The sequence below is a fragment of the Amphiura filiformis genome, chromosome 2, assembly GCF_039555335.1.
Source record: "Amphiura filiformis chromosome 2, Afil_fr2py, whole genome shotgun sequence".
In the NCBI taxonomy this organism is placed as follows: Eukaryota; Metazoa; Echinodermata; class Ophiuroidea; order Amphilepidida; family Amphiuridae; genus Amphiura; species Amphiura filiformis.
In genome coordinates, this window is record NC_092629.1 from 92,210,009 (window position 1) to 92,237,820 (window position 27,812).

A 27,812-nucleotide genomic window follows, 5' to 3' on the forward strand; every position below is an offset into this window, starting at 1 on the left:
AGCAATGTATTCACATTATTCAACTAGCTATCTACTGCTGATAGCAATGTATGCACATTCAACAAGCTATCTACTGCTGGTAGCAATGTATGCACATTATTCAACAAGCTATCTACTGCTGATAGCAATGTATGCACATTATTCAACTAGCTATCTACTGCTGATAGCAATGTATGCACATTATTCAACTAGCTATCTACTGCTGATAGCAATGTATGCACATTATTCAACTAGCTATCTACTGCTGATAGCAATGTATGCACATTCAACAAGCTATCTACTGCTGGTAGCAATGTATGCACATTCAACAAGCTATCTACTGCTGATAGCAATGTATGCACATTATTCAACAACCTATCTACTGCTGATCGCAATGTATGCACATTATTCGACAAGCTATCTACTGCTGATAGCAATGTATGCACATTATTCAACTAGTTATCTACTGCTGATAGCAATGTATGCACATTATTCAACAAGCTATCTACTGCTGAAAACAATGTATGCACATTATTTAACCAGCTATCTACTGCTGATAGCATTGTATTCACATTATTCAACAAGCTATCTACTGCTGATAGCAATGTATGCACATCATTTAACAAGCTATCTACTACTGAAGCAATGTATGCACATTATTCAACAAGCTATCTACTGCTGATAGCAATGTATGCACATTCAACTAGCTATCTACTGCTGATAGCAATGTATGCACATTATTCAACTAGCTATCTACTGCTGATAGCAATGTATGCACATTATTCAACAAGCTATCTACTGCTGATAGCAATGTATGCACATTATTCAATTAGCTATCTACTGCTTATAGCAATGTATGCACATCATTTAACAAGCTATCTACTACTGAAGCAATGTATGCACATTATTCAACAAGCTATCTACTGCTGATAGCAATGTATGCACATTCAACTAGCTATCTACTGCTGATAGCAATGTATGCACATTATTCAACTAGCTATCTACTACTGATAGCAATGTATGCACATTATTCAACTAGCTATCTACTGCTGATAGCAATGTATGCACATTATTCAACAAGCTATCTACTGTTGATAGCAATGTATGCACATTATTCAACAAGCTATCTACTGCTGATAGCAATGTATGCACATTATTCAACAAGCTATCTACTGCTGATAGCAATGTATGCACATTCAACTAGCTATCAACTGCTGATAGCAATGTATGCACATTATTCAACAAGCTATCTACTGCTGATAACAATGTATGCACATTATTTAACCAGCTATCTACTGCTGATAGCATTGTATTTACATTATTCAACAAGCTATCTACTGCTGATAGCAATGTATGCACATTATTTAACCAGCTATCTGCTGCTGATAGCAATGTATGCACATCATTTAACAAGCTATCTACTACTGATAGCAATGTATGCACATTATTCAACAATCCATGCACTGGGCACACAATTTGGATCTACTGCTGATGCACATTATTCAACAAGCTATCTACTGCTGATAGCAATGTATGCACATTCAACTAGCTATCTACTGCTGATAGCAATGTATGCACATTATTCAACTAGCTATCTACTGCTGATAGCAATGTATGCACATTATTCAACTAGCTATCTACTGCTGATAGCAATGTATGCACATTATTCAACAAGCTATCTACTGTTGATAGCAATGTATGCACATTATTCAACAAGCTATCTACTGCTGATAGCAATGTATGCACATTATTCAACAAGCTATCTACTGCTGATAGCAATGTATGCACATTCAACTAGCTATCAACTGCTGATAGCAATGTATGCACATTATTCAACAAGCTATCTACTGCTGATAACAATGTATGCACATTATTTAACCAGCTATCTACTGCTGATAGCATTGTATTTACATTATTCAACAAGCTATCTACTGCTGATAGCAATGTATGCACATTATTTAACCAGCTATCTGCTGCTGATAGCAATGTATGCACATCATTTAACAAGCTATCTACTACTGATAGCAATGTATGCACATTATTCAACAAGCTATCTACTGTTGATAGCAATGTATGCACATTATTCAACAAGCTATCTACTGCTGATAGCCATGTATGCACATTATTCAACAAGCTATCTACTGCTGATAGCAATGTATGCACATTCAACTAGCTATCAACTGCTGATAGCAATGTATGCACATTATTCAACTAGCTATCTACTGCTGATAGCAATGTATGCACATTCAACAAGCTATCTACTGCTGGTAGCAATGTATGCACATTATTCAACAAGCTATCTACTGCTGATAGCAATGTATGCACATTCAACAAGCTATCTACTGCTGATAGCAATGTATGCACATTATTCAACTAGCTATCTACTGCTGATAGCAATGTATGCACATTATTCAACTAGCTATCTACTGCTGATAGCAATGTATGCACATTATTCAACTAGCTATCTACTGCTGATAGCAATGTATGCACATTATTCAACTAGCTATCTACTGCTGATAGCAATGTATGCACATTATTCAACAAGCTATCTACTGCTGATAGCAATGTATGCACATTATTCAACTAGCTATATATCTACTGCTGATAACAATGTATGCACATTATTTAATAAGCTATCTACTGCTGATAGCAGTGTGTGCACATGATTTGACAAGCTATCTACTGTTGGTAGCAATGTATGCACATTATTCAACAAGCTAGCTATCTACTGTTGATACTAGCAATGTATTCATTCATTCATTCATTCGTTCGTTCGTTCGTTCGTTCATTTAATCCCACAATTCACATAAAATAACAAACTATGCACCAGGGATGCAAATTGTGATTTCTTCCTCAGGAGCAAGGTTTTAGGCTCAAGATTTCCTCAATCATACCAGACATAAAATAGCTTTATTCTGCACTTCGAAAGATGAGAATATTAACATAGCATGTTGTTTAGAGAGACTCTATTTTAAGTCTTTGAACTTCCAAAAAAAGCTTTATTGTGAAAATTGTGCGCGCGTAGCGCGCAAAATTTGGTATTTTACACTATAGTTTGGCCCATGATTCGGGTGAATTTTGATGGGACACAGGCTCCTTTTCCAGTTTTCCTTTGCCCCTCAATTTTCTCTTTTATTTTTTTATCATGCCCACCCCCTGCAGGGCATTGCTTCAAGTACTCTTTCAAACTTCTTCCCAAATCTGATGTCAGAAACCACATCTGATATTAATTTGATAAACTTGTTGACAAAGTCATGGTATATTGGGTATATAGTATTGTGTTTTGTCACCACTCTTCAGTCCAGGTCGGCCTCCCCTCACTGGCGCTTCTGATTTCTCAGTATTGATACACTGAATTTCCTTTTATATGACTTTTCCATTAATCCTCATTGTCACCTCTGTACATGTCCTCAGATATGTGTTGTATTTCCACCTGCATTCACCCAACTCCTTTTTTCTTGTTAAATTATACACATTGAATACCTCCTCTGGAGATGAATTGTAAATTTCCTCAAATATGCATTGTTACCCATTTCCATATTATAACACAAACACCTTCCTCTTTTAAGGTTCTTATTTCCCGGGCTTATTTCTTGAACAATCATATGAATTCCTCACAATTTTACACAACCAGTGTCTTGAGATTTCCTCTCTTCCATTCAGTAGCTTCACTGCCTCACAACCCTCACCTATATATTAACTTGTTATCTTTGCTGAGATATGTTTCCCTCTTCGTCTTCTTCTGCCTCACTCCTACGCCGCCTCATCTTCTTCTTTCCTCTTTTTCTTCTTCCTCTCTTCTTCTTCACCCTTCCTCTTTTCCCTTCCCTTTCTTTTGTCTTCTCAAGGTATCATTTCCTCAATTTTGGCTGTCATTTCCTAGGAGCGGTGCTCCCCGCTCCCGCACAATTTGCATCCCTGTTATGCACCACAATATCAATGCATCATTAATACCATCAAAATAATCATAGGGGATTCCTGAAAGCCAAGAAATTAAGGCCAGAGGCATACAAAAAACAAACAAAAAACAACCAAATATGTTTTGTACACGTTTCGAAAATGTTTCTCATACGGACAGCGAATGTTCCACTATAATTTTGTTTAGGTTAGAGTGAAATGTTTCTTGGTTGGTAATCATGAATGTTAGATCGCAGTGTAAACAGTTAAATAAGCTCAGTAATTGTACTTGTACATAAATAAAATCGCCCAATTCTAATTGTTTGGTGTCATTGTTTGCTAAAAATTATATTTTGCCAACAAGGGGGCGGTATGACCCCGGTATGACTTTTGTGGGGACTGGTTCTTTAGCACGCATGTTAACGGTACAGAACACAAAATACCGCGGTAGCTTTAACGTGCAAAATTGGATTCGCGCTTTAGGCCATAAGTCGCGTTACCTTGAACTTTGAAATATAGAATTCTACATAACATATCTGAAAATGACATCTTCCGTTTTACTATACGTTTTGAGAAAAAAACCCGATAAGACCAGATATATTCCCATGTTTACATCCGACTGGGAATTTTAAAAAATTGGGGAATTATATGAAGAGCTGAGTTGCAAAAGGGCTTACATCCACTTTTTCTGGTTCTGAGAAAAACAAAAAAAACTGTTTTGAATTTTTTTTTTAATGTAATAAATTTATTATGGGTATGGTAAGATAAAGCATGTAAATACTAATATAAAAACACGTTTTGGCAAATCAGTGATATGTTTTTGTAATTAATTTGGGTAATTAAAAATTTCAGAAATGTGGATGTAAGCCTTTTGCTACACAAATCGATGGAAATCATGGATGTAAGCCTTTTTTTGCAACACAAGTCACCCAAAAATTACATAATAAAGCAATTTATTGACTCAAGTTGGTTTTATTTTTTCAAACACATGACATAATTAATACATAAAGTAAATAAAAACATATTTTGTTTCTTAATCTCATCCTTGGTCAAAAATAGGGGGGGGGTGCACATTTTTTTTGGATTATTACAATGTAGGCCTATAATATTTGAGGTAATACGAGCATGTTTTACACAACTTTGAGTAACTGGTGTTAGTAATAGTTACAACTAGTCCCTAGACAATATTACCAAACTATTTTGGTCAAACTCTTCCCACTCTGGATTGGGGGGTAGGGGTGGGGAGGGGGCTGCCATAGTTTGATGATTTAAGTTGATGGAACCAATATGACATGCATGTACTTGACCTGTTATAACCAGGCATACAAGTAGGCCTATGCTTGAAGGAATCACCATTTTGACTATGATAGAAGGAATCAAAAGCCCCCCCCCCCCCCCCCCCAACCCACCCACCAACAGTGTTAACCATGAGAACAAGCAGTTTAAATAACACAACATGACATTTTGGTCATATCTTTCCCACTTGATTGGTTGTATTTTTTTTGGGGGGGGGGGGGGCGATAGATTAATGTTATTAATGATAATAATTATTAGTAAAATTAAAAAATAATAGTAATAGCCATGACATTTCATAAACGCACATATCCATCAAAACCAAATGCCGATTAAGGTTAGTCACATTGGCATTCTACACTTTTGTATAAATTAATAACAATTATTTTAAATCATTAATATTATTTTTCAAGCTTGAACAAGAATCCATTCTAATCTTAACGGGATACCTGGATGAAAATTAGAACTATAGGTCCTTAAACTTGATCACCTACATCCTTGATGAACATGAAGTGGGTATAGCATAGCAACAAGGAAACAAAAGGACATTGAAACACAACATTGTTATACTTCCACCTTTAATTTACATAACAATACCAGTAATGTGTATAATGTGGTGTATGGTTGTCATACATTATTTAATTATTTAAAGTGAATCTTGTTATTACAATGTTACTTAAAGGCATACAAAATTGGTTTCTTATTATTTAGTTATACAAAAGTTATAAAATAAAACCTAAAGAATAGTCTTTTGATATTATAGGAAACATTAAAATTGTATTATTTTAATTTTATGGTTAAAAATAAAGTTTTAAAAGACCTACAACTTGGTTTCTTATTATTTAGTTATACAACATACAAAGGTTAAAAAGTTTTAACAGACCTCTATACTAGTTTTTTGATATAATATAGGAAATATAATATTAAAATGTTGTTGCTTTATTTTTATAGGCCTACAACATGGTTTCTTATTAATATTAGTTAGACAAACAATATAGAATAGTTATAAAGTTTAAGACCTACAAAATAGTATTTTGATATTATAGGAAACATTAAAATTGTTCTTTTTTAATTTTATAGGCCTACAGCTTGGTTTCTTAATATTAGTTATCATACAGAAGTCTTTTGATATTCATAGGAAACATTAAAATCTTGTTATTTTAATTTTATAGGCATGCAACTTGATTTTTTTTTTATTTTTATACAGCAAACAAAAGTTATTAAGTTTTAAAAGACCTGCAGAATAGTTTTGTGAAGGTTATGGCCTAACTGATAATGTATTAATTAATACTTTTTAATTAGAAAAGTTGTAAAATCTAAGTAAACAAACACCACACACGCACAGGGCAATAGCTGGTGGGTGGGGGTGTGTGTGTAATGGACATAAACAATCAATACAATGACCAGCTGACCAGTCATATGATATCAAACTCGATCTCTAATTGGTTAATAGGTCACTTATTCAATAGGGGGCAGTGTTCATGGATACAAGCCTTTTTGCAACTCAAGTGGATTGGATGTAAGCCCTTTTGCAAAACAAGAGGTATGTGAGATTGCATTTATGGCCAATTGGACGTGGCGAATGGACGCGCGTCCGTTTTGAAACCGACGCCAAAAATGTCCAAATGGACGTGAGAAATGATCAAATGGATGCAGTGTCCATTTTCAAAACGGACGCGAGAAGAGGACGAACAGACGTGCGTCCATTTCCAAAACGGATATAGAAGAAAAAAAAAAAAAAAGCCAAACAGACTCGAATTGAGAACTCAATTAAACACCCAGATCAAACACTGCTGTCACTGACACTGCACCGTACTGTCGTAACATCAAGTTCACCGTCATATTTTAGTATTAGAAAATTAGTATAGTAGGCCTATTATAAAAAAAAGTAACATTGTAAAACTTACGGTAATTTGTTTATTTCTTCTCATTCTTCCTGTTATTTATGTATTTATTATGTATTGCATATTTATTTATAGGTTGTTTATTTATTTATTATTATTTATTTATTATCAATCATTTATTGTCATTTAGGGGCCTACTTAAAGTGTTAGGTACTTTTTTGTGGAACTGTTTATATGTTCATTGCATATTGATAGCTAATATTGAAAATAATAATAAAATAATGATAAAGGATTAATAGCTTGAAATAGAAGGTGAGGATTGCATAGGAAATGATAAGGTGATTAGCGCAATTAAATGCCACGTTATACAATAGGAACAATGGCCGAATAATGGTTAAGATATTGAATTTTTTGGTACTAATCAGAGTGCTTTAAATAATCAATGGTATATGTTATGGTATCGAGTACGATGTTTATGATATCGCCCATGCCTATATTGTATATTCATGTAAGGTCAGAGTTCACGTAATAAAAGGGCTCTTTACGTTACCACAACATGGAGGCACGCGGTGGTTAATTTTCCTCGAAAAAAGCAGCAAATTTTTGAGGAAATTTCGGTATTTAGCAGCACAAAATGCCGGACGCGAATGAAGCTGGCGATGGGGCAGCTGCCGGTGATGCAGTGAAGATGATCGGTGGTGTCAAACCGCCAGCGCAGCCCACTATTTCCAACGGGATCATAGACGATTGGAAACTGTGGAAGCAAGCTTGGGACAATTATGTTATCGTCTCGCGACTAAACAAACAGCCAGCGGACTATCAAACAGCCATGTTTCTAAATGTAATTGGTCCACAAGGGCTTAAGATCTATAATAGCTTTGAACTTAAGGAAAATTCTAGGGATCTGGCAAGCATCCTTCAGCATTTCCATGCATACGCCATAGGCGAAGTGAATGAAACCTATGAGCGTTATATTTTCAATCAGCGTGTGCAGAAAGCTGATGAAAATTTTGAGACATATTTAGCTTCCTTACGAGTTTTGGCCAAGACTTGTAGTTTTGAACCTCTTACAGATTCGCTAATACGCGACAGAATTGTGTTAGGAATTCTGAAGGATGATGCCAGGAAATTATTATTGCAAGAACGCGGTCTCACCCTGGCCAAAGCCATTAGCATTTGCAAATCGTGTGAAGCAGCAGAAACTCAAGCAAAAGCTTTTAAAGAATCCGTAGCACCCACAGCCATCAACAAAGTTGCCAGAAATTTCAGAAAATCTTCTGGCACAAAGCCAAAACCTAGAAATCAAGCAACAGCTAAAAGGCTAGGCCCAGAGCGAGACTGCTGGTATTGCGGTAACAAACACATTAGAGACAAAAGTGTGTGCCCCGCCCTTGGTAAAACATGTAAAAAGTGTGGCTTAAAAGATCACTTTGCCAAAATGTGCAAACAAGCCTTGGATAAGCCCTATGCAGCAGGTACTACTAGTAAGAAAAAAGTAAATGCAATTAACGAGTATAGTTATGAATATGATAGTGATTCTAGTAGTACAGAATACATCTCCATGGTTAATGTACATGTAAATAGTGTCAAATCTAACATGGATCTGGCTGACATGTTAATTAATGACAAAACCACAGTCGCATTCCAGTTAGATAATGGTGCGGAGTGCAATATCCTCCCACGACAGCATATTGACAATGAAACAGCGCAAATGATTGTCAATCAAGAGACTACGCTACGCATGTGGAATAAGACCACGCTGACCGCAACAGGCAAATGCAGACTAAAATTACGCAATCCAAAAAACCAACGCAAATACTCTGTAGAGTTTAAGGTGGTTGACACACCTGGGCTGCAGCCATTGCTCGGGCGCGTATCGTGTCAACAAATGGGTTTGATAACTGTGAACCATGATCAGTTTGACAGTACAGTCTCAGCAGTACAAGCACCAGTACTGAAACCTGAAGACAATTATGCAAGCGTCTTTGATGGTCAGCTTGGTAGTATTCCCGGTGAAGTGCATCTCGAGACTGATGCCAGCGTAGAGTCGTCTATTTTGCCGCCTCGTCGTTTACCGCACGCAATGAAAGCAAGAGTTAAGAAAGAACTTAATGATCTCGTGGAAAAGCAAGTAATCGCGCCAGTTCCGCCTGAAGAGCCAGCACAGTGGGTTAGTCAGCTTGTAGTTGCGGAAAAGAAGAATGGTAGCTTACGCGTGTGCATTGACCCGCGACCCCTGAATGAAGCACTTAAACGTGTGCACTACCAGCTACCTACTCTGGATGATATACTCCCTGACCTAGCACAAGCAAAACTTTTCTCCAAGCTGGACCTCAGCAACGCATTCTGGCAGTTAAGTTTGGATGACGAGTCGTCACTGTTGACATGCTTCAACACACCCTTCGGCAGGTATAGATGGCGCCGTCTCCCATTTGGTCTCTGCATATCATCAGAAATCTTTCAAAGTCGCCTACATGCTGCACTGGAAGGATTACCCGGTGTAATCTGTGTGGCAGATGACATTGTCGTATATGGTACAGGTGACGATGATGTAACCGCACTCAAGAACCACGATGCAAATCTTAAGAGCCTTCTGGAACGCTGCACAGCGCTAGACATCAAGATGAACAAAAGCAAGTCAGTGTTCAGAACCACAGACATTCCATTTCTGGGACACAGAGTGACAAACCACGGACTGCGAGCTGACCCAGATAAAGTTGAAGCAGTTCTGAACATGCCGACACCCACAGACGCACAGGGTGTGCAGCGCTTAGTTGGATTTGTCAACTATTTGAGCAGATATTTACCAAGTCTGTCAGACACGCTGGAGCCAATACGCCAACTAGCTAGACCTGATGTCCCATGGCACTGGACACACGCACAGCAGGAAGCACTGGATCGCGTAAAGACTCTTGTAACTGCTGCACCAGTGTTAGCCTATTATGACCCAGCCAAAGAACTAACAATTCAGTGTGACGCGAGCGGCAAAGGCCTCGGGGCCGCATTGCTGCAAAACGAACGCCCCATAGCGTACGCCAGCCGCGCAATTACGGACACTGAATCCAGATATGCCTCCATCGAGAAGGAAATGCTAGCCGTCGTTTTCTCTCTCGAACACTTTCACCAGTATACTTTTGGTCGCCATACCAGAGTCATCAGTGACCATAAGCCTTTGGAAGTCATCGTCAAAAAGCCCCTCGTAAAAGCCCCAAGAGACTACAGGGCATGATGCTTCGCTTACAGAAATATGACTTTGACATTACCCACCAAGCAGGCAAATTCATGTACCTCGCTGACACTCTCTCCAGAGCGTTCATCAGCAACACACCCCAAGATAGCCACGACTTCGAAGAAGTGAATGTCGTAAGCTACTTGCCGATACGCGAGGATCGTCTTGAGCAAATCCGCAAAGAAACGGAACAAGATGAGTCGCTGCAACTCCTCAAAGAAACAATCATGAACGGATGGCCAGAGAACCGCGAGACTTCAATGCCAGAACAATTGACACCATACTTCAGCTTCAGAGAAGAGCTTGTTGTGCAAGATGGATTGGTGCTTAAGGGAAACAGAGTGGTCATTCCACAGAAACTACGGAGTGACATGAAGCTGAAACTACACTCTTCGCATCTGGGTGTTGACGGTTGTCTGCGTCGCGCACGCGAATGTATCTTCTGGCCGGGAATGTCTAGCGAAATCAAGCAGTACATCGCAACTTGCGATATTTGTCGCACTTATGAGAGCAGCCAGCAGAAAGAGACTCTCATGAATCATGAAACACCATCCAGACCATGGGAACGTGTTGGTACTGATCTGTTTTCATGGAATGGAAATGACTTTCTGGTAACTGAAATAATAATATTTGGTTGAATTTGATACTTTAAGGTTATCGCCTGGTATGAGCATTTCGACTGTTTTTGTGGGCCATTAGAGCACATCAGACACTGATATCGAATTGCATTCTGAATACGAAAAATGTCCTTCTGATATCAAATAATTTAGATTTTTTGAAATTCGCGATATAATACAAATTTTATGGCAAATTATTAAAATTTGATATTTCTTTAAATTTTTGATTTATAACAGTCCTCGAAGTGAACTTTATAAATCTAATGATATGTACTTTAAGTGTATGTAGCTGGGAGGAAAAGCCGACCTGTCGATGATCAAAATTTTGACCTTTCATATTTAAGATATACATTTTTCCCCAAAAGACCTAATTTTTTTTGGTGTGGGGGGGGGGGAATCCATACCTTCGTTACGAAAGGTCAACTTGAAAATATTCAATTGGTCGTCGGCTGTATACATTTTAAGTATATATCATCATTTATTTATAAAGTGTACTTCGAGGACTGTTAAATATCAAAAATATCAATTTTTTATCATTTGCCATAAAATGTGTATTGCATTGTGAATTTAAAAAAAAATCAAAATTATTTTATATCAGAAGGACATTCTTCGTATTCAGAATGCAATTCGATATGTCTGATGTGCTCTCATGTCCCACAAAAATACTGTCCAAGCGTAGTCCTGGTTGAATGATCAGTGAATACTTTGTTTCTTGTTTGATTATACTTATTACTTTTTCTTGTATGATAGCCAGCTATGAATATCGTAATGAATACCTGTAAGAGGTTTGAACAAGTTCTTTAGCTATAGTTGTTTTTACAATGAAGTTTCCTATTGTAACGCGGCTGGGCCGCGGTGGTGAATACTGAGAATCCGGAACCTGGAACGACTGGACAAAAAGACAAACTGTACGAAATGCCATCTAAAATGGTGAACTACTCTTATTGCTAATTTCACTGGTTCTTAAAAATATTACTCATGGCGGGAGCTTTCGACTGATGCCAGCTTGTCTATCAGTTTGGCAATTGAGCAATTTAGGCCAATCAGAAGTCAAATTTCTTTGTGATATAAAAATCAATAAATAAATTCAGAAAATAATAGGCTTCAGCCTATTTAATTAATTTTGAAGTCACTGGCAGATTTTCCACGTACTTTCCTTGATTCTGCTTAAGATAGAACTGCACAATTGATAGAATAAACAGGAAGTTCCTTTTTAATTCATAAAACGACGAGTGTGCCTTTAATCCATAACACCTAAATTCAGAGCCACCATCTGCATGGCATGCATGCACATCATAATGCAAGGCTAAGCTTAGCCTTTCTTGAAGACTAGGAACTTCCCCTTTTATATTCTATCGTAATTAAATTAAGATGATTAAACCATTGTTTAACAGTCACGATGAACCAAGATGTCCAAGAGAAGCAGAAGGCCCAAGAGCCTAAGTAAGCTTAAACTTTCCAGGCCACCTACAGGCGCTAAAAGTCGCAAGGCAGCAGCCTAGGCCACCTAAGCTTACCGATTTATGACGATTTGTGACTGTAAAGATGCTAAAAATGGTGCAGTTCTATAGGCCTATCTTCGAGGGAGACAATTAAGCCTTCATGGGAACCAAAAATTATTAAACTACGAAGTGGAGAAAGCTAGGCTAGCCTTGAAAAAGGCTCGATGATGACAACCCACTTTACACTGCTGACAATGACATGGCTGCATGTCGTCTGCTACATTTTGACCATCATTTTTGGCTGAAAGTTCCCATAAATTGCGTTAAATGTCTTCCACATCGAAGCTGAAATTTAGTGAACCAATGTCAAGGAAAGCGAGGCTACGGCAGTGAGTGGCAATCACTTCCAATGCCCGATGAGTCTCATTTCAAATCTGCTATGACAGAGCTGACCAGGGGCGTGACTGCCCCTGGCAGCGTCAAACCAAAAAGTGAGCAATTTTAGCGAGCAGCCGCTTTTATAGTGAGCAATTTATCGCGAAAACACGCACAAAACGAGAGTTGAGTGAGCAGAAAAATCACTTTCCTTGCTCGCGAGCAATTTATCGTCTTTTCTCGTGAGCAAGAAAACAGCACATTCTGCTCACGAGAACTCACTCACCGAAAAGGTTTCTGATTGACTGAAAAACATGAAAAACGAACGCGGCGCAAACCCAGACAAGCGAGAATCCGACCATAGACATCCCCAGACGGGGTCGATCTCCAGAATAAAAAGCGAGTTGCCAGGGCCGCAAATTTGACAGAATCTTTACTAGATTCAGAGAATTACACCACAAATCGACAAAGAACTGGCAACTAGTAAACAAATCAAAACTTTCCCAGATCGAAAATATGCACGAAACAAATCATTTTAAATCAATTAATTTGAGCTGAAATTCAATTCAGATTTCAATAAAAGTAATTTTGATAGTATTTCCACCTGTGCTTTACTGTAAAGTTTTATTAATTTGCACAATAAAAGAATTTGGATCATGAAAATCTGGCGACAAAATCAGTGACTGGTGAGTAATACAATACTCTTCATTCAGTAAGCTTATAAAAATGCATGACCAGAACATCGAAATCGAGGACTCATCAAAATTGATCAAATTTGGTTATAAAATCATGATAACTAGTCCAACAGAGATAGGTACGTGTAACAATACAAAAATAAGACCATAAGCCTCACACGAGCTCAAATAACCAATTTTTAGAGAATGAGCGAAAATCCATTTTCGTTACACTACCCCCACCTCTGAAAAGAATTTCGTCCTCGAAATTTAATTTGATTTCTGAATTAAGTGAACAATCTAAATTGTGAACTATTATTAAAATTCAAAACATTCAAAGGAGAATCAAATTTGCAAAAAAAAATTTGAATAAAAGCCAAAATTTCATTAAAAAAAATGCACAGGATTTAAACTGGTTAGATCGACCAATTCCATACCCAAGTCATTTTAGTGCACTCATCATTGCCAAAAATTATTCGTCTTGTGACACGTGAACATTTCCACCACTGAGGTCTCCAGCGCTTGCTTTATGAAACATTTTAAAGAAGACATAACACCGTACTAGGAAGACCTTTGCAAGACAATCCCTGTCAACATTGAGCACACAATACATATTATAAAATCTTACTCTACAATTTCAATTTAGTTTAATTTTGTTTTGATTTTTCAAGAAAATTTTATTATTATTATTTTTATCATTTAAATTTTGCAAATTTATTTCAAATTTAACTGAAGTTGAGTATAAAAGGTTATTCCAGAAATATAATCAAAAGTTTTCAAAACATATGCAATTCAAAAACTATTTTCCGAAATCTATTTCAAAATCATTAAATGTATACAAAGATAATATTTTTATCTTCCAAAATTTCAAGTTTCAAAATTTCAATCAATTTTCGAATTTCCAATTATCCAGAATGAACTAAAATCTTTACATGTTTCCATTCATCACCAAATTCTAATATCAGAAATAATAGTATTTCACTTTCTGAGCTTTTCAAAATAACCAAAATTCATATAAATTTCATTTTCCAAAAATCCAATTTTCAAAATTCTAAGATAAATTATTTCTCAATTAAAAATTGTGCTCAAAATTATTTGCTAGATTTTTGATGTGTGAATTTACAAATTTTACATGCTGAATTAACTGAATTTTCGTATAGTCTTCTTCTGCAGGTTATCAGTCTCTCAGATGATCATCAGCTTGTACACCATCACACAGGTAGCCTGTCATCTGACATCATGCTGAACCAGGTTCCAGATGGCAGTGAGAGTCACCTTGTCAAGACTCAAGTGGGAAATGTTGCTTTGAAAAGATTTAACACTGGTATTGTTGGAAGAACCATCAAAGTTTTATGGTACACACTCGGTAGCGCAGTCATCCCATCACACCAGGTAGCTAGCACAGGGCTCTCATCAGAATAGGTTCAGACCATCACTCACATGACATCCCACATAGAGCCCAAGGTAGAGAATTAATAATACCAGTGTCAAACTTCTCATTGCAACATGTCCCAGGTGCGTGCCATCTCCAGGTTGAATACAAGAACCATCGAAGACTGAAGAACCACCGTCACCACATGCTGACTGATGAACCATTGCTGAAAAGATACAACTAGTAAAGATGGTTGTTTACACAAGCAAAGCAATGATACCATTCATAAATTCACATAAACACAGTCAAGTTGATAGCATCATACATGTATTGTACACGTACAATGTGTAGTACCAAATCATCAGAATTAATAAAGTTGGTTGAACAATAAAATATCATAAAACATGACATTTTTTTTTTTTTTTTTTTTTTGCAGTTATTTTGTAAAGTTGAAGGTATATGTTAGACTTTTCTTCTCCATCAAATAAAGTTGATCATCAAGGTTGGCAAGGTTGATTGTAGCCAAGCCATCTCTCCCTGAAAGGTAGGTGGAATATTGAAAATGAATTTTACAGTGTGATCAGTACTGCAAGCATCAATGTCAACATCCCAGAACACATTGTAGGACCCTATATGCAGCAAGCCCGGGCAGCAAGTTGACGAGTCATACATGTGAAAGGTGGGTATTATTCATCACCCCAGGTGAGATCTATAATTTGAAGAAATTAGATGCCAAATGTCAAAATTGGCGTAAACAGTTGTTGGTTGGTAGCCAATCAATTCTTAATTTCCAGTCAGCAGCACTGTACAATTAGTACAGCACAGCTGATACAGCCACATCTTACCTCTCTCAGTTTATGTAAATTAAGTAGAATGATAAGAGTCTCACACACTCTCACTGTCTCCCTGCAATCATCCTAAGGTTCCACCCATTTTGTAGTAGTCGTCTCAAGGCGTAGTACCAGATCAAAACAATGGCGCTTACTCAACCATTGCGATCAAAAAACACATCTCCGTTAGCTGCTGAGCTTACCCTGCTCGTCCTGGCTACAACGGAGGTATCAACAAAAAGCGGACCGGTCCTTTCCAACAAATTCCCATGTAAAAATACATCTTCCAGGCATGGCGCTATATCTCCCTCTTCCTCACTCCTTTAATCGAGCACCTTCTCTGGGAACCCCGGGTGGTTACTACGTGGCCTTGCGACTACTACCAGTTCAATGGGCAGTGGCGCCTATTACTGTATTTATCCATTGCTGCAACCCCTGCTACAGCGTCTGCAGCCCCTGCTACTGCAGCCCCTGCTACAGCGCCTTGAGCCCCTGCTGCTGCGCCTGTAGTCCCTGCTACAGCGCCTAGATCACCATCCACAGTATTTTCTATCTAATTTCGGAGTTGGGTTGTCTACCAACCTTAGGATTGCTATACCACCAGATAATGTAAGATGAGGCTGTGACTGTAGGCCATCTGGCAACACTAAAAGTATAAAAACTTTGATAAAAGTTAACATGAAGAACATTTATGCAGTTGTAAATACTTGCAATTACATTGCATATTAAAGATGATAGACTGGTAATTTGGTACTACTCAATTCTGAAGCTGCATTTTCAAGCCATAATTACATCAAGGAATACAGGCACTCACATGCTCAAAAGGCTTTGAAGCATTTCAGACTCAGGTTCTGACATCACAAACACACAAACATCACCATAGCATTGGTAGCGTAGACTTGGCATGGGTAGCGTAGAACCGTAGCGGCGAAGAAACAGTATACACACAACACCATAGGCTAAATAGAGCTGCGAAGCCACAGGTAGGCTTACCATGGAATGTCGAAATTCATGTCCAGGCTGTTCCGGACGTTCTCAGTATAGTAGGCCTACTCAGTAGGACTATCATCGATGAAGAAGGTCAACTCTCCTAAGAAGCAAAGTTCATCCACACAAGCTGCCACCAAAAATTTGTAACGCGGCTGGGCCGCGGTGGTGAATACTGAGAATCCGGAACCTGGAACGACTGGACAAAAAGACAAACTGTACGAAATGCCATCTAAAATGGTGAACTACTCTTATTGCTAATTTCACTGGTTCTTAAAAATATTACTCATGGCGGGAGCTTTCGACTGATGCCAGCTTGTCTATCAGTTTGGCAATTGAGCAATTTAGGCCAATCAGAAGTCAAATTTCTTTGTGATATAAAAATCAATAAATAAATTCAGAAAATAATAGGCTTCAGCCTATTTAATTAATTTTGAAGTCACTGGCAGATTTTCCACGTACTTTCCTTGATTCTGCTTAAGATAGAACTGCACAATTGATAGAATAAACAGGAAGTTCCTTTTAATTCATAAAACGACGAGTGTGCCTTTAATCCATAACACCTAAATTCAGAGCCACCATCTGCATGGCATGCATGCACATCATAATGCAAGGCTAAGCTTAGCCTTTCTTGAAGACTAGGAACTTCCCCTTTTATATTCTATCGTAATTAAATTAAGATGATTAAACCATTGTTTAACAGTCACGATGAACCAAGATGTCCAAGAGAAGCAGAAGGCCCAAGAGCCTAAGTAAGCTTAAACTTTCCAGGCCACCTACAGGCGCTAAAAGTCGCAAGGCAGCAGCCTAGGCCACCTAAGCTTACCGATTTATGACGATTTGTGACTGTAAAGATGCTAAAAATGGTGCAGTTCTATAGGCTTATCTTCGAGGGAGACAATTAAGCCTTCATGGGAACCAAAAATTATTAAACTACGAAGTGGAGAAAGCTAGGCTAGCCTTGAAAAAGGCTCGATGATGACAACCCACTTTACACTGCTGACAATGACATGGCTGCATGTCGTCTGCTACATTTTGACCATCATTTTGGCTGAAAGTTCCCATAAATTGCGTTAAATGTCTTCCACATCGAAGCTGAAATTTAGTGAACCAATGTCAAGGAAAGCGAGGCTACGGCAGTGAGTGGCAATCACTTCCAATGCCCGATGAGTCTCATTTCAAATCTGCTGTGACAGAGCTGACCAGGGGCGTGACTGCCCCTGGCAGCGTCAAACCAAAAAGTGAGCAATTTTAGCGAGCAGCCGCTTTTATAGTGAGCAATTTATCGCGAAAACACGCACAAAACGAGAGTTGAGTGAGCAGAAAAATCACTTTCCTTGCTCGCGAGCAATTTATCGTCTTTTCTCGTGAGCAAGAAAACAGCACATTCTGCTCACGAGAACTCACTCACCGAAAAGGTTTCTGATTGACTGAAAAACATGAAAAACGAACGCGGCGCAAACCCAGACAAGCGAGAATCCGACCATAGACATCCCCAGACGGGGTCGATCTCCAGAATAAAAAGCGAGTTGCCAGGGCCGCAAATTTGACAGAATCTTTACTAGATTCAGAGAATTACACCACAAATCGACAAAGAACTGGCAACTAGTAAACAAATCAAAACTTTCCCAGATCGAAAATATGCACGAAACAAATCATTTTAAATCAATTAATTTGAGCTGTGAAATTCAATTCAGATTTCAATAAAAGTAATTTTGATAGTATTTCCACCTGTGCTTTACTGTAAAGTTTTATTAATTTGCACAATAAAAGAATTTGGATCATGAAAATCTGGCGACAAAATCAGTGACTGGTGAGTAATACAATACTCTTCATTCAGTAAGCTTAAAAATGCATGACCAGAACATCGAAATCGAGGACTCATCAAAATTGATCAAATTTGGTTATAAAAATCATGATAACTAGTCCAACAGAGATAGGTACGTGTAACAATACAAAAATAAGACCATAAGCCTCACACGAGCTCAAATAACCAATTTTTAGAGAATGAGCGAAAATCCATTTTCGTTACACTATGTCATAGCTTTTATTCTGATCAAATTTGTTGATTATCTTCAAGATCTCTGAAATTTGTTTTTTTGGCATTCTGCGTTCAAAATCTTTCAAAGTCTATCAATGATATGGGGTGCGTGTTTAGTGTTTGTTTATGTGTGTGGTGAATATAAAAAACATGGATCAGCTTAGTGGGTAAATATATTATATAGGCCCTGTAGTTGATATGGTGAGGCGATTGTGATGCCATTTATATGGGGAGCTCAAAAGGTATTTTTTCGCATTTTGCGCTCATCATCTATCATGGTCCATAAAATGTATCGAGGTGGGTTGTATTAGTCCGCGTGATTTGGGTTTTACTCTTTTTTGTGTTCCTTGGTGGTTACTTATTTAATGTAATAGGGCCTACACATAATTATGCATAACTAGCAAACGCAAAATCGGAATCAAGTGAAACTTTGGGAAAAAGCTTTTTTCGCGGATATCTAGGCCTACTGTCATAAAAAGAGAATGCTAGGATCACGAAATACTCCTTTAAATCCAATTTAATTTAGATTTAAGTGAACTCTAAATCTTTATCATTTGGCATTATTATAAAGTCCCAAATTTATTTGCGACATTCTGCTTATGTGCGTGTTTAATGTTTGTTTGGGGTGTGTGCAACAGGAGGTGTGCTGGTTTGTTGATGTGATAAGGCGCTTTTGTGATGCTATTTTATATGGTGAGCTCAAAACGCATTTTTCCGAATTCTGCGCTCAGCATCTATAATACCGCGTGTATGTTTGTAGGATGGGGCTGTGTAAGTCGGATGGGTGTGTATTTTGTATTGCAGTTTTGACATGATGAGTCTTGGAATTTGGTGGTATGGCCTATATGCCAGAAATAACCATTTATACATGAAAAAGGTTTTGTAAAGGTCAGAAAGAACCATTTTCTGATTTAAAAGGATATAGATGTGTGAACATGTTGAATGAATGCCGTTTTTTATATAGAAACGAGAACATGCCCATGCCCATGGAGGAAGTTTGTAATTATGTAGGTCTATAAGTATTTATAAATGTGTACCTCCCGGGGACACTCATATGAAATTGGTACCGGTATATGTATACGGCCGCATGAAGGCATGATCATGGCATTCGGTAAGAGCAAAAATTTCAATTTGGGTCATTGGGTGAGAGACGGACCGTTTGGACCTAAGGCGGGCATGGGTGAAAACATGATTTTTTTCTTCAAATAGGGCCTATGGTCTTTGGGTGAGAGCCAAAACAAACCCACAGTAGGCCTAAGCTCTATAGTTTTCGCTAAATTGCTTTGTTATTCAAAAGAAGTTCCTAAGATTAAAATTTTGTTCCTATGATGATAATGATGAATTTGCTGTTTAAAATAAGGGCCCTTGGGGCGATGAAAGAATAAATGGCAAATTAAGGGGTCTTTGGGTGTAGCCTATGGTATAGAACATGAAAAAAGTGGTAGGGTGTGTGTGTGTGTGGGGGGGTGGTGACAGCGATGCTGAAAAGGGGCGTCCTCACAACCTATAGGCTTATAGGCATAGCGTCACCTCCAAAGTTAAACACGTTCATGCATACTATTCAATTCAATTTAAATGTTACCTATAGGCCTAGACCACACACCCAGCCTTTGAGCTGGTCGGTTTGAACATTCCGTCTCTACATAATAAAGCTTAATAAATATTTATAGTACTGAATTGACTTTTATTCAATTAATAGGTATTGGCCGTAAACGGCTGGAGATAAAGACTATCACGTCCATTTCCCACGTCCATTTGGGCATTTTTGCCGCGTCCATTTGCCACGTCCATTTGGCCATTTTCCACGTCCATTTGGCCTTTATTGCAGACTGGACGCGCGTCCATTTCCCACGTCTGTTTCGTGCTTTTTGCTCTGTTACATACCAGAAAACAACTTACATTTCAATGGGCTATTACTGTAGGATGTAAGCCTTTTTGCAACAAAAGAATGGTATCATTGGGTAGCTCTAGTTACACTGTATGCAAAACTGGTGCTATCTCAATTTTTGTCAGGGGTGGACGTAAGCCCTTTTGCATTTCAGCTCTTCATATATAAAAAGGGGGAATTAAAAAAGGGGAATTGGCGGAGATGGTACACCGTAGTTTTGACCACATCATCGTAAATAGGCCTATCACCAAAAATTTCCCGTTTCAGAGATCACATTCACAAGTTCTAGTAAAACACGATTTTCAACACTAAAATTGTTAATATTACACCGATTTTGCACAATTTTTATGCAAAGTTGGGGCTATTATCATCGGGCGTGATAAACTTTTGCCAAAAAACGCTTCACAGGCGGTAGTAGTCTCGCGGCCAGACTGTATGTGGCTATCACGAACATAAATTTGTTAATAGGAGGATCGACGAGTGTCATACCGATGCAAACTGGCTGTGTAGGAGACTAAGGCGGTAGTCTTGTGAACCCTTAGTTGAGTCTTATTATTTAAGATGGCTGATCCAAAACGCTGACTGCTGTCTCTTCTTGTCTTTTCATTTGTTTTATTTATTTATTTTCTCCTGCCTGTCATTTTTGTCTCCAGGTGGATCTACCCCTAAATAGTGCTCCAGGAGCGCTATTGAATGACGAAATTTCAAATAGTAGTTTTCTATCAGTACAGTCAATTACCGATCAGCTGTTCCTGCATCCGATGCGAGTGAAACGTAGTCATGACAACGGCCCCACACCTCGCTACTCAAAGATGATGTCATCAGGGGAAATGGGTCACATGTCGGCAATATCAATGTTGGTAACTTGTCTAATAATGCCCCCTTTTAATTGTATATTTTATATGCTTTCATCACAATAAGCAAAAATATATACGTCAGAATTAACGTTACACTTTCAAAGATAGGCTAATGGTATGTTCCCGAAAACCAATAAATGAGCAAATTAATACAACCTGTTTTGATTTGATCTCAAAACAACATCATCATCTTACATTCGACATGCGAGTTCTATAATTGGACATTTCAATATTTACTTTTCTGCCAAATACATTTGCATTTACTAACTGTGTAAACTGGCTTACGACAATTATTTACATAATCATTTTGTGACTTGACTTATAATATTTATAAGGGCAACCACTGGGCAGATTGCGCTATTTCAGTTGAAATCCATATTCCCCCATATGGAAGGCATGACCTTAATCTCCCACACAGGGGGTGTGTATTTCTAATGAAGTCACCATTCAGGTAACCCCATTTGGAAATCCACACTCCATGTGTGGACATTTAAGCCTTATAAGTGGTCCTGTCTTCCGCAGGGGGTGTATGGATTTCAACTGGAATACCCCATTGCTATGGACATAAGATGATTTTAAGATTCTGTTCAAAGCTAGCTATTATCCAAAGAACCGCTGTACTGATACTTTGGATCACTGCTAATTATGTACGCATGCTCTTTAGGCATTTTGAATGATTCCAATTATAAAGAAATGAATAAGTTTTTATTTAATTTGTACATTTTTTCTTTTTATGAAGTCTCAAGTCTTTAGCACTTTTTAACCCACTCCACGCAGGTATCGACAAAGCTAACCTGCAGAGTAGTTTCAAATTTTGTTTTAACGTTCAAATATTTCAGAAATGCAAATTTTTATGACTAGGTATATTTTTGGAATCAGCATGAATGCATTAAAATGAGTACAAACAAGCCTAGTTGGTTCAGTGATATTTTGAGACAATACCTCCAAACTTGGGCTTTTAATGTTGAAGCCTATTTAGCACGCAGAGTATTAATTAACAACACTGGTTTGAGATGTAGTCAAGTCAACATAGTCTCGAGATGGTAGCGTCCCTTGCTTACATCATCATAAGGTAGACATGCTCTAAATGTAGACCGACATTTCCGCATCAATGCACCATAATTCTACCATCTTTATATACGAGTTTTTTTCATTCAGTATTAATGAAGTGATCGATGGTGAACTCGATACATTTGTTTTGATCAACCGAGGATACGTAGTTTAGATTCAAGGATTTTTATTACGTTTCAGTCGTATTACTTGTTTTACTTGTGAATTACAACGGGCTTTGTCGCTATAGACGAATCCAACGAGCCAAGTCATGGTCAGGATTTGGTCGGACATCTTTGGGTAGCCGCTAGCACCAACCTAGTGTTTTGAGCGTCCAATTGTGCAAATAAAAGCCGCCTAACACCTAGAGAAGATGCAAGGACGAGACGTACATCAAAGCATAGATACCGCGTGTAGTTAATCCGATTATTATGTATTAAGGTGTAACACGGGTGATGGAATGCAGTTTAAAATTCCCGCCAAGGCTGAATCATTTCACATTTTGAGTGCATTGTAGCCGACGGCTACCCAACTAAAGGCTGCTAGTCAGGTGTAGGAATGCGTGAATTTAGATTCGTCTATACCAGGAAGACCATGCAACTGCAATGCTTGAAGGTAGGTAGGCCTACATGTTTCTTGTAATCTCTATTTGGAATTATTTCATCTGACGTCAAAATCTTGGTTGGAAGATCGCTGGTCGAAGTAGACCATGCAAATAAGTATTAAATGTGCACTCTAAAAATAATAATTTGTATTTTTGTTTTCGGTATTGACAATCCGCTGCATTATAAACCATTTTATAAAGCTTATTTTCGCTGTGGCCCATTAGAGCACGGTGGGGGCAGTCATGGGTTAACACCCTACTCTTCTCAAAACTGACTGCGACATACATGTATTATAATGGCTCTTTTGTACACGGGGCCTACGCTTAGCGACGGCTTAAAAATGTCCCCTCCTAAAGACGAAATTCTCCCATGGTTCATATAGCCTACCCAAGAGATTTTAATATATTAGACTTTATTTCAACACGGAAAGCCCAATTCAACAAAAGTTGTTCTTCCTTGGGGCCGTGCATAAACAAACATACATGTACAAAATAACAAACAATTACAAAAGCTTATTATCTAGGCTTAAACATATTACAATCACAAAATTATTAATTGTCAAAAGCCATTATGATACTCTTATGGTTACTTACCATGCTTACAGGCATGTCATTATGTTTTTTTTAGATTATTTTTAAAAGTATATAGGCCTAATGTTGGAGAATTTTGGATATTATTTTCTAGTTCATTCCAGCTTACAGCACCTCTATAAGACAGACTGCGCTTTTTGTACTCTGTTCTTGGCAGGGGTATAGTTACATTACTTTGGCTTTGACGGAAATTATAACTGTTGTTTACATGACTGAAAATATGACCCAAATAAGGAGGTGCAAGATGATTTAAGATTTTGTAGGTTAAAATTAAACAATTTGAGTTTTGTCTGTCAATTAAAGGTTTCCAGTTAAGTTCAGCACGAACATCTCTGCTAGGTGTGTCCCATTTTGCACCACAGATAGTTCTTGCAGCCCTGTTTTGAATAACTTGAAGTTTCTTTGAAACAGTAACACCACAATTTCCCCATACAACATTACAATAATCTAAGTGTGGCAGAACAATAGCATTATACACAGTACATAAAATATCCTTAGGGAGACAATTTGCCCTGCATTGTTTTAGCATGAACATACCTTTTAGGCTCTTTTTACGTACATTATTGATTTGCTCATTCCAAGTTAATGTGTCATCAATAATTACACCCAGATGTTTACATTTATTAACTTTCCTAATAGTTATGTCATTTATGCTGATAGATAATTCTTTAACACTGTCCTTAATTGTATTGAGTCTTTGTCTAGATCCTATTAGCATAAATTCAGTTTTATCAGTATTAAGACTAAGTTTATTACTTTGTAACCAATTATTTATAATTTTTAAATCATTATTAATACATTCCATGATATCATTTGGCGAGTTAGAGGCATAGTACAGCACGGTATCATCAGCATACATATTAACTTTACAATGAGAAACACAATTTGGTAAATCATTTATATAAATAAGAAAAGCGAGTGGTCCGTCAATTGAGCCCTGGGGCATTCCACAAACAGTTTCTTTAAAATCTGAAAGTATCCCATTTACAGATGTACATTGGGTGCGACCAGAAAGATAACTAGTAAACCACTTAATACAATATTCACCTACTTTATACATTTTAAGCTTACTCAAGAAGATATTATGGTTTACGGTGTCAAATGCTTTCTTCAGATCCAGCAGACATAATCCAATTAAATTACCTTTATCAATTTCATTATACCAATCCTCCGTGATGTTTACGAGAGAAGAAGAAGTGGAGTGAGATGGCCGGAAACCAGATTGGTTTATATTAATTAAACAATTTACATTTAAGTACTCGTACAGTTGGTCGAACACAGCCCTTTCAATAATTTTAGAGATAACAACTAGAATTGAAATAGGTCTATAATTGCTAGGATCATTGGGATCACCAGCTTTAAATACAGGAATCACCTTTGCACGTTTCCAGCATGTAGGAAAAGTACATGATGCAAAAGAATTATTTATTAAATAAGTTACAATTGGTGTGATTACTGGTGATGCTATTTTCAGCAGTCGAGATGGGATGTTATCTAAACCAGTAGCTTTATCATTTGCTAACTTATTGAGTTGATTGAATACATAGTCATTAGTTACATTTACAAATTCAAAGTCTGACTGATCAGTTGGCTGCTTTTCATTGACTTCATAATTACAAAAGTTATTTTTAGGAATCTTACTTGCAAGTTTAGGGCCTATATTAGCAAAAAAATTGTTCAATTCATTTGCTTTATCCTTAGGTTCAGTTAGTGCCAGGCCGTTTTCAGAATTAATAACAGAGATTTTTGTATTTTTACCTTTGGATGGAACAATATGCCGTAGATGTTCCCAGCTTTTTTTAATATTATTCTTGTGTGCATCAAAACCTTGTTTAAGAAACTCTTTCCTTTTATCTTTTATAAGTTTGTTAGTTTCATTTCTAATTTTACGGAAATTTTCCCAGCATTTGTTATCATTACTTGATTTAATAGCAATTTGTTTAAGTTTGTCACGTTTACGCATCATATTTAGCACATCATCGTTAATCCATGGAGAACACTTTTTACGAATTCTATGCTTTTTGAAAGGTGCATGCCTGTCAATTACTTCAAGAAATAACTTTTCAAATAATTCAGCTGAAATGTTAACATTACCAGTATTAAATACACTATCCCAGTTTGTTTGACACAAATCATTTAAGAAGTCAGTTTCATTGAATTTCTTGTAAGAACGAGATGTTCTGAAGTTATGTTTATCTGCATGCATTTTATCATCATCATCATTTTCATTTGTTGGTTCATTACATATCCTGTGTTTTTTTCCCCATATTGCATATGATATTGAATGGTCACTTAAACCAACATGAATTACTCCAGAATCACATATCTTGGAAGGATTTGTACAATATATAACATCAATGAGTGTTTCACTATTCTTAGTTATCCTTGTTGGTTCCTTAATTAGCTGTACAAGGTTCATATTACCACAAATTTCTTTAAGTCTATTTGTGTAACAATGAGGAGTGCTTGTTAATAGATCACAATTTAGATCACCCATAAGTATATAATCTTTACCTTCTGACTCAACTACTTGAAGAAGATGATTAAGATGATTGAATAGATCAATAGAAGACCCAGCATGCAAAGATAAAACATTATACTTTTTTTTGGCTGCTTCGACCAACAATACCTCCTCTACTCTAAGCTCATATGCTCAAATATAAACATTAGAATAACACCATTCTTTTCTTAACGTCAAAATAAATACATTTGAGGAGCATTAACACGTTCTATCTCGCGGTATGTGCTGATGTACAATTTTGTATAGTTGTAGGCCTATGTTATATTTTCTGAAAAAACAATACCCACAACATTGTATATGCCCCCTATTGTATCAACGCAAACTCACTACCAGCTCAACCACGTGTGCATTGATGTCAGTATAATCATACCAACCATGCATCTTACTTCCCTGGTATTATAACCACTGTTACTTCCAGATATAAGCACGAGCTGAATCGGAGCGACAATCGCGTCAATATACACCTCGTTCATTTGCTAAGGCTGCTACAACATCCTTGGATTTACTATTATTATGACGACAACATGTCTGAGGTTAGCAAGACTAAACAAGACCAATCTACATCTAAACCAGACCAATATGCATCGAAACCAGATAAATGTAAGTGAATTGGTTCTATTGTTTCTTTCCTATTTTGTAAAATATAATTATTGCACGACGGTGTGCCGGTATTTGGTAAAACTACATTGATATGGACTTTGCAGCATATGAGACAGATTCACGGAACAGATTTATAGAGGTGGCTATCCAGTGGAGCCACGGGTTGGGGTTGGGAACGGCTGGAACATCCAGTGGCGGCGCCACGGGTGGGGCTGGACATGGACCCGTAAGAGATCTTACCCCGTCCAGTCCCCAATAAAAACAAAAGAATCTAAAATTTACCACTAAGTTAGAAAATAAACTTGGTTTACTTTATTCTGACTTTGATATATTGGCAGCAAAATGAAACCTAAAACTGTTTTGCGATAAGGAGAGAACAGTCAGTTTTACAAAAATCTTTGTTTTTAAAAGTGTGCATATTTTGAGAATTGGCAAAGTGCCAAAAATCTTTCCCTGTAGTAATTCAATGGGATTTTGAGATGACAAACAATCGTGTACGTGAAAAACGCATTTTTTTTTTTTTTTTTTTTTTGTTTTTTCATTTACAAGGAATTCTGTGTATATGACACCGTAGCCGCTAACATCTGTAGTGTACTGCCTACTTCTTAAGGTTATTAATTATTTTAAACTGTTGTGATTTGGTAGTTCACAGCATCTTATGAATGGTAGTGAGCTTAGGCAAAAACGGCATTGCTCAATTCATAGCGAGCGTGTAGAAGAATTAAAATATCACAGATATACTTTAATAGGGGCTGCGGTTCTTGAGTTACGATGTAAAGAGGGCTGAAACAACAACACTTTTGTAAAATGTACATAACGTTTTAACAACAATAAATTAAGCAAGTTTGCAAAGTATACGATTTGCAGAATGAACTTTTGCAAAACATCAAGGTGTTAATTTTCAATAATATATTGATCTAGATAATGAAAATCGATTTTTAGGTTGCTTCGACCAACAATACCTCGTCTACCCTTAATGGTTTTATAAAGGAGGTCACGAGGCTTGATAAACTGTGTCATTTCGGCCCATGTGCATGATTTTTCTTGGCAGGACGAAAACGCCAAAACTTTCGTTCTGATATATAGGCCTAATTGGCCTTAACTCAGGAACCGCAAGATAT

At 37.4% G+C, this 27,812-nt stretch overlaps 1 protein-coding gene across 1 annotated transcript in view; it reads left to right on the forward strand.

Annotated features, from left to right (window-relative positions):
- Nucleotides 1–22,953: 22,953 nt before the first annotated feature.
- Nucleotides 22,954–27,812, forward strand: part of LOC140146835 (uncharacterized) — a 55,687-nt gene continuing 50,828 nt past the window's right edge. The window contains exons 1-2 of the mRNA XM_072168716.1: nt 22,954–22,990; nt 26,510–26,691. Of these exons, the coding sequence (XP_072024817.1) occupies nt 26,616–26,691 (76 nt within the window). The 5' untranslated portion in view covers nt 22,954–22,990; nt 26,510–26,615. The remainder of the gene's footprint in view (nt 22,991–26,509; nt 26,692–27,812) is intronic.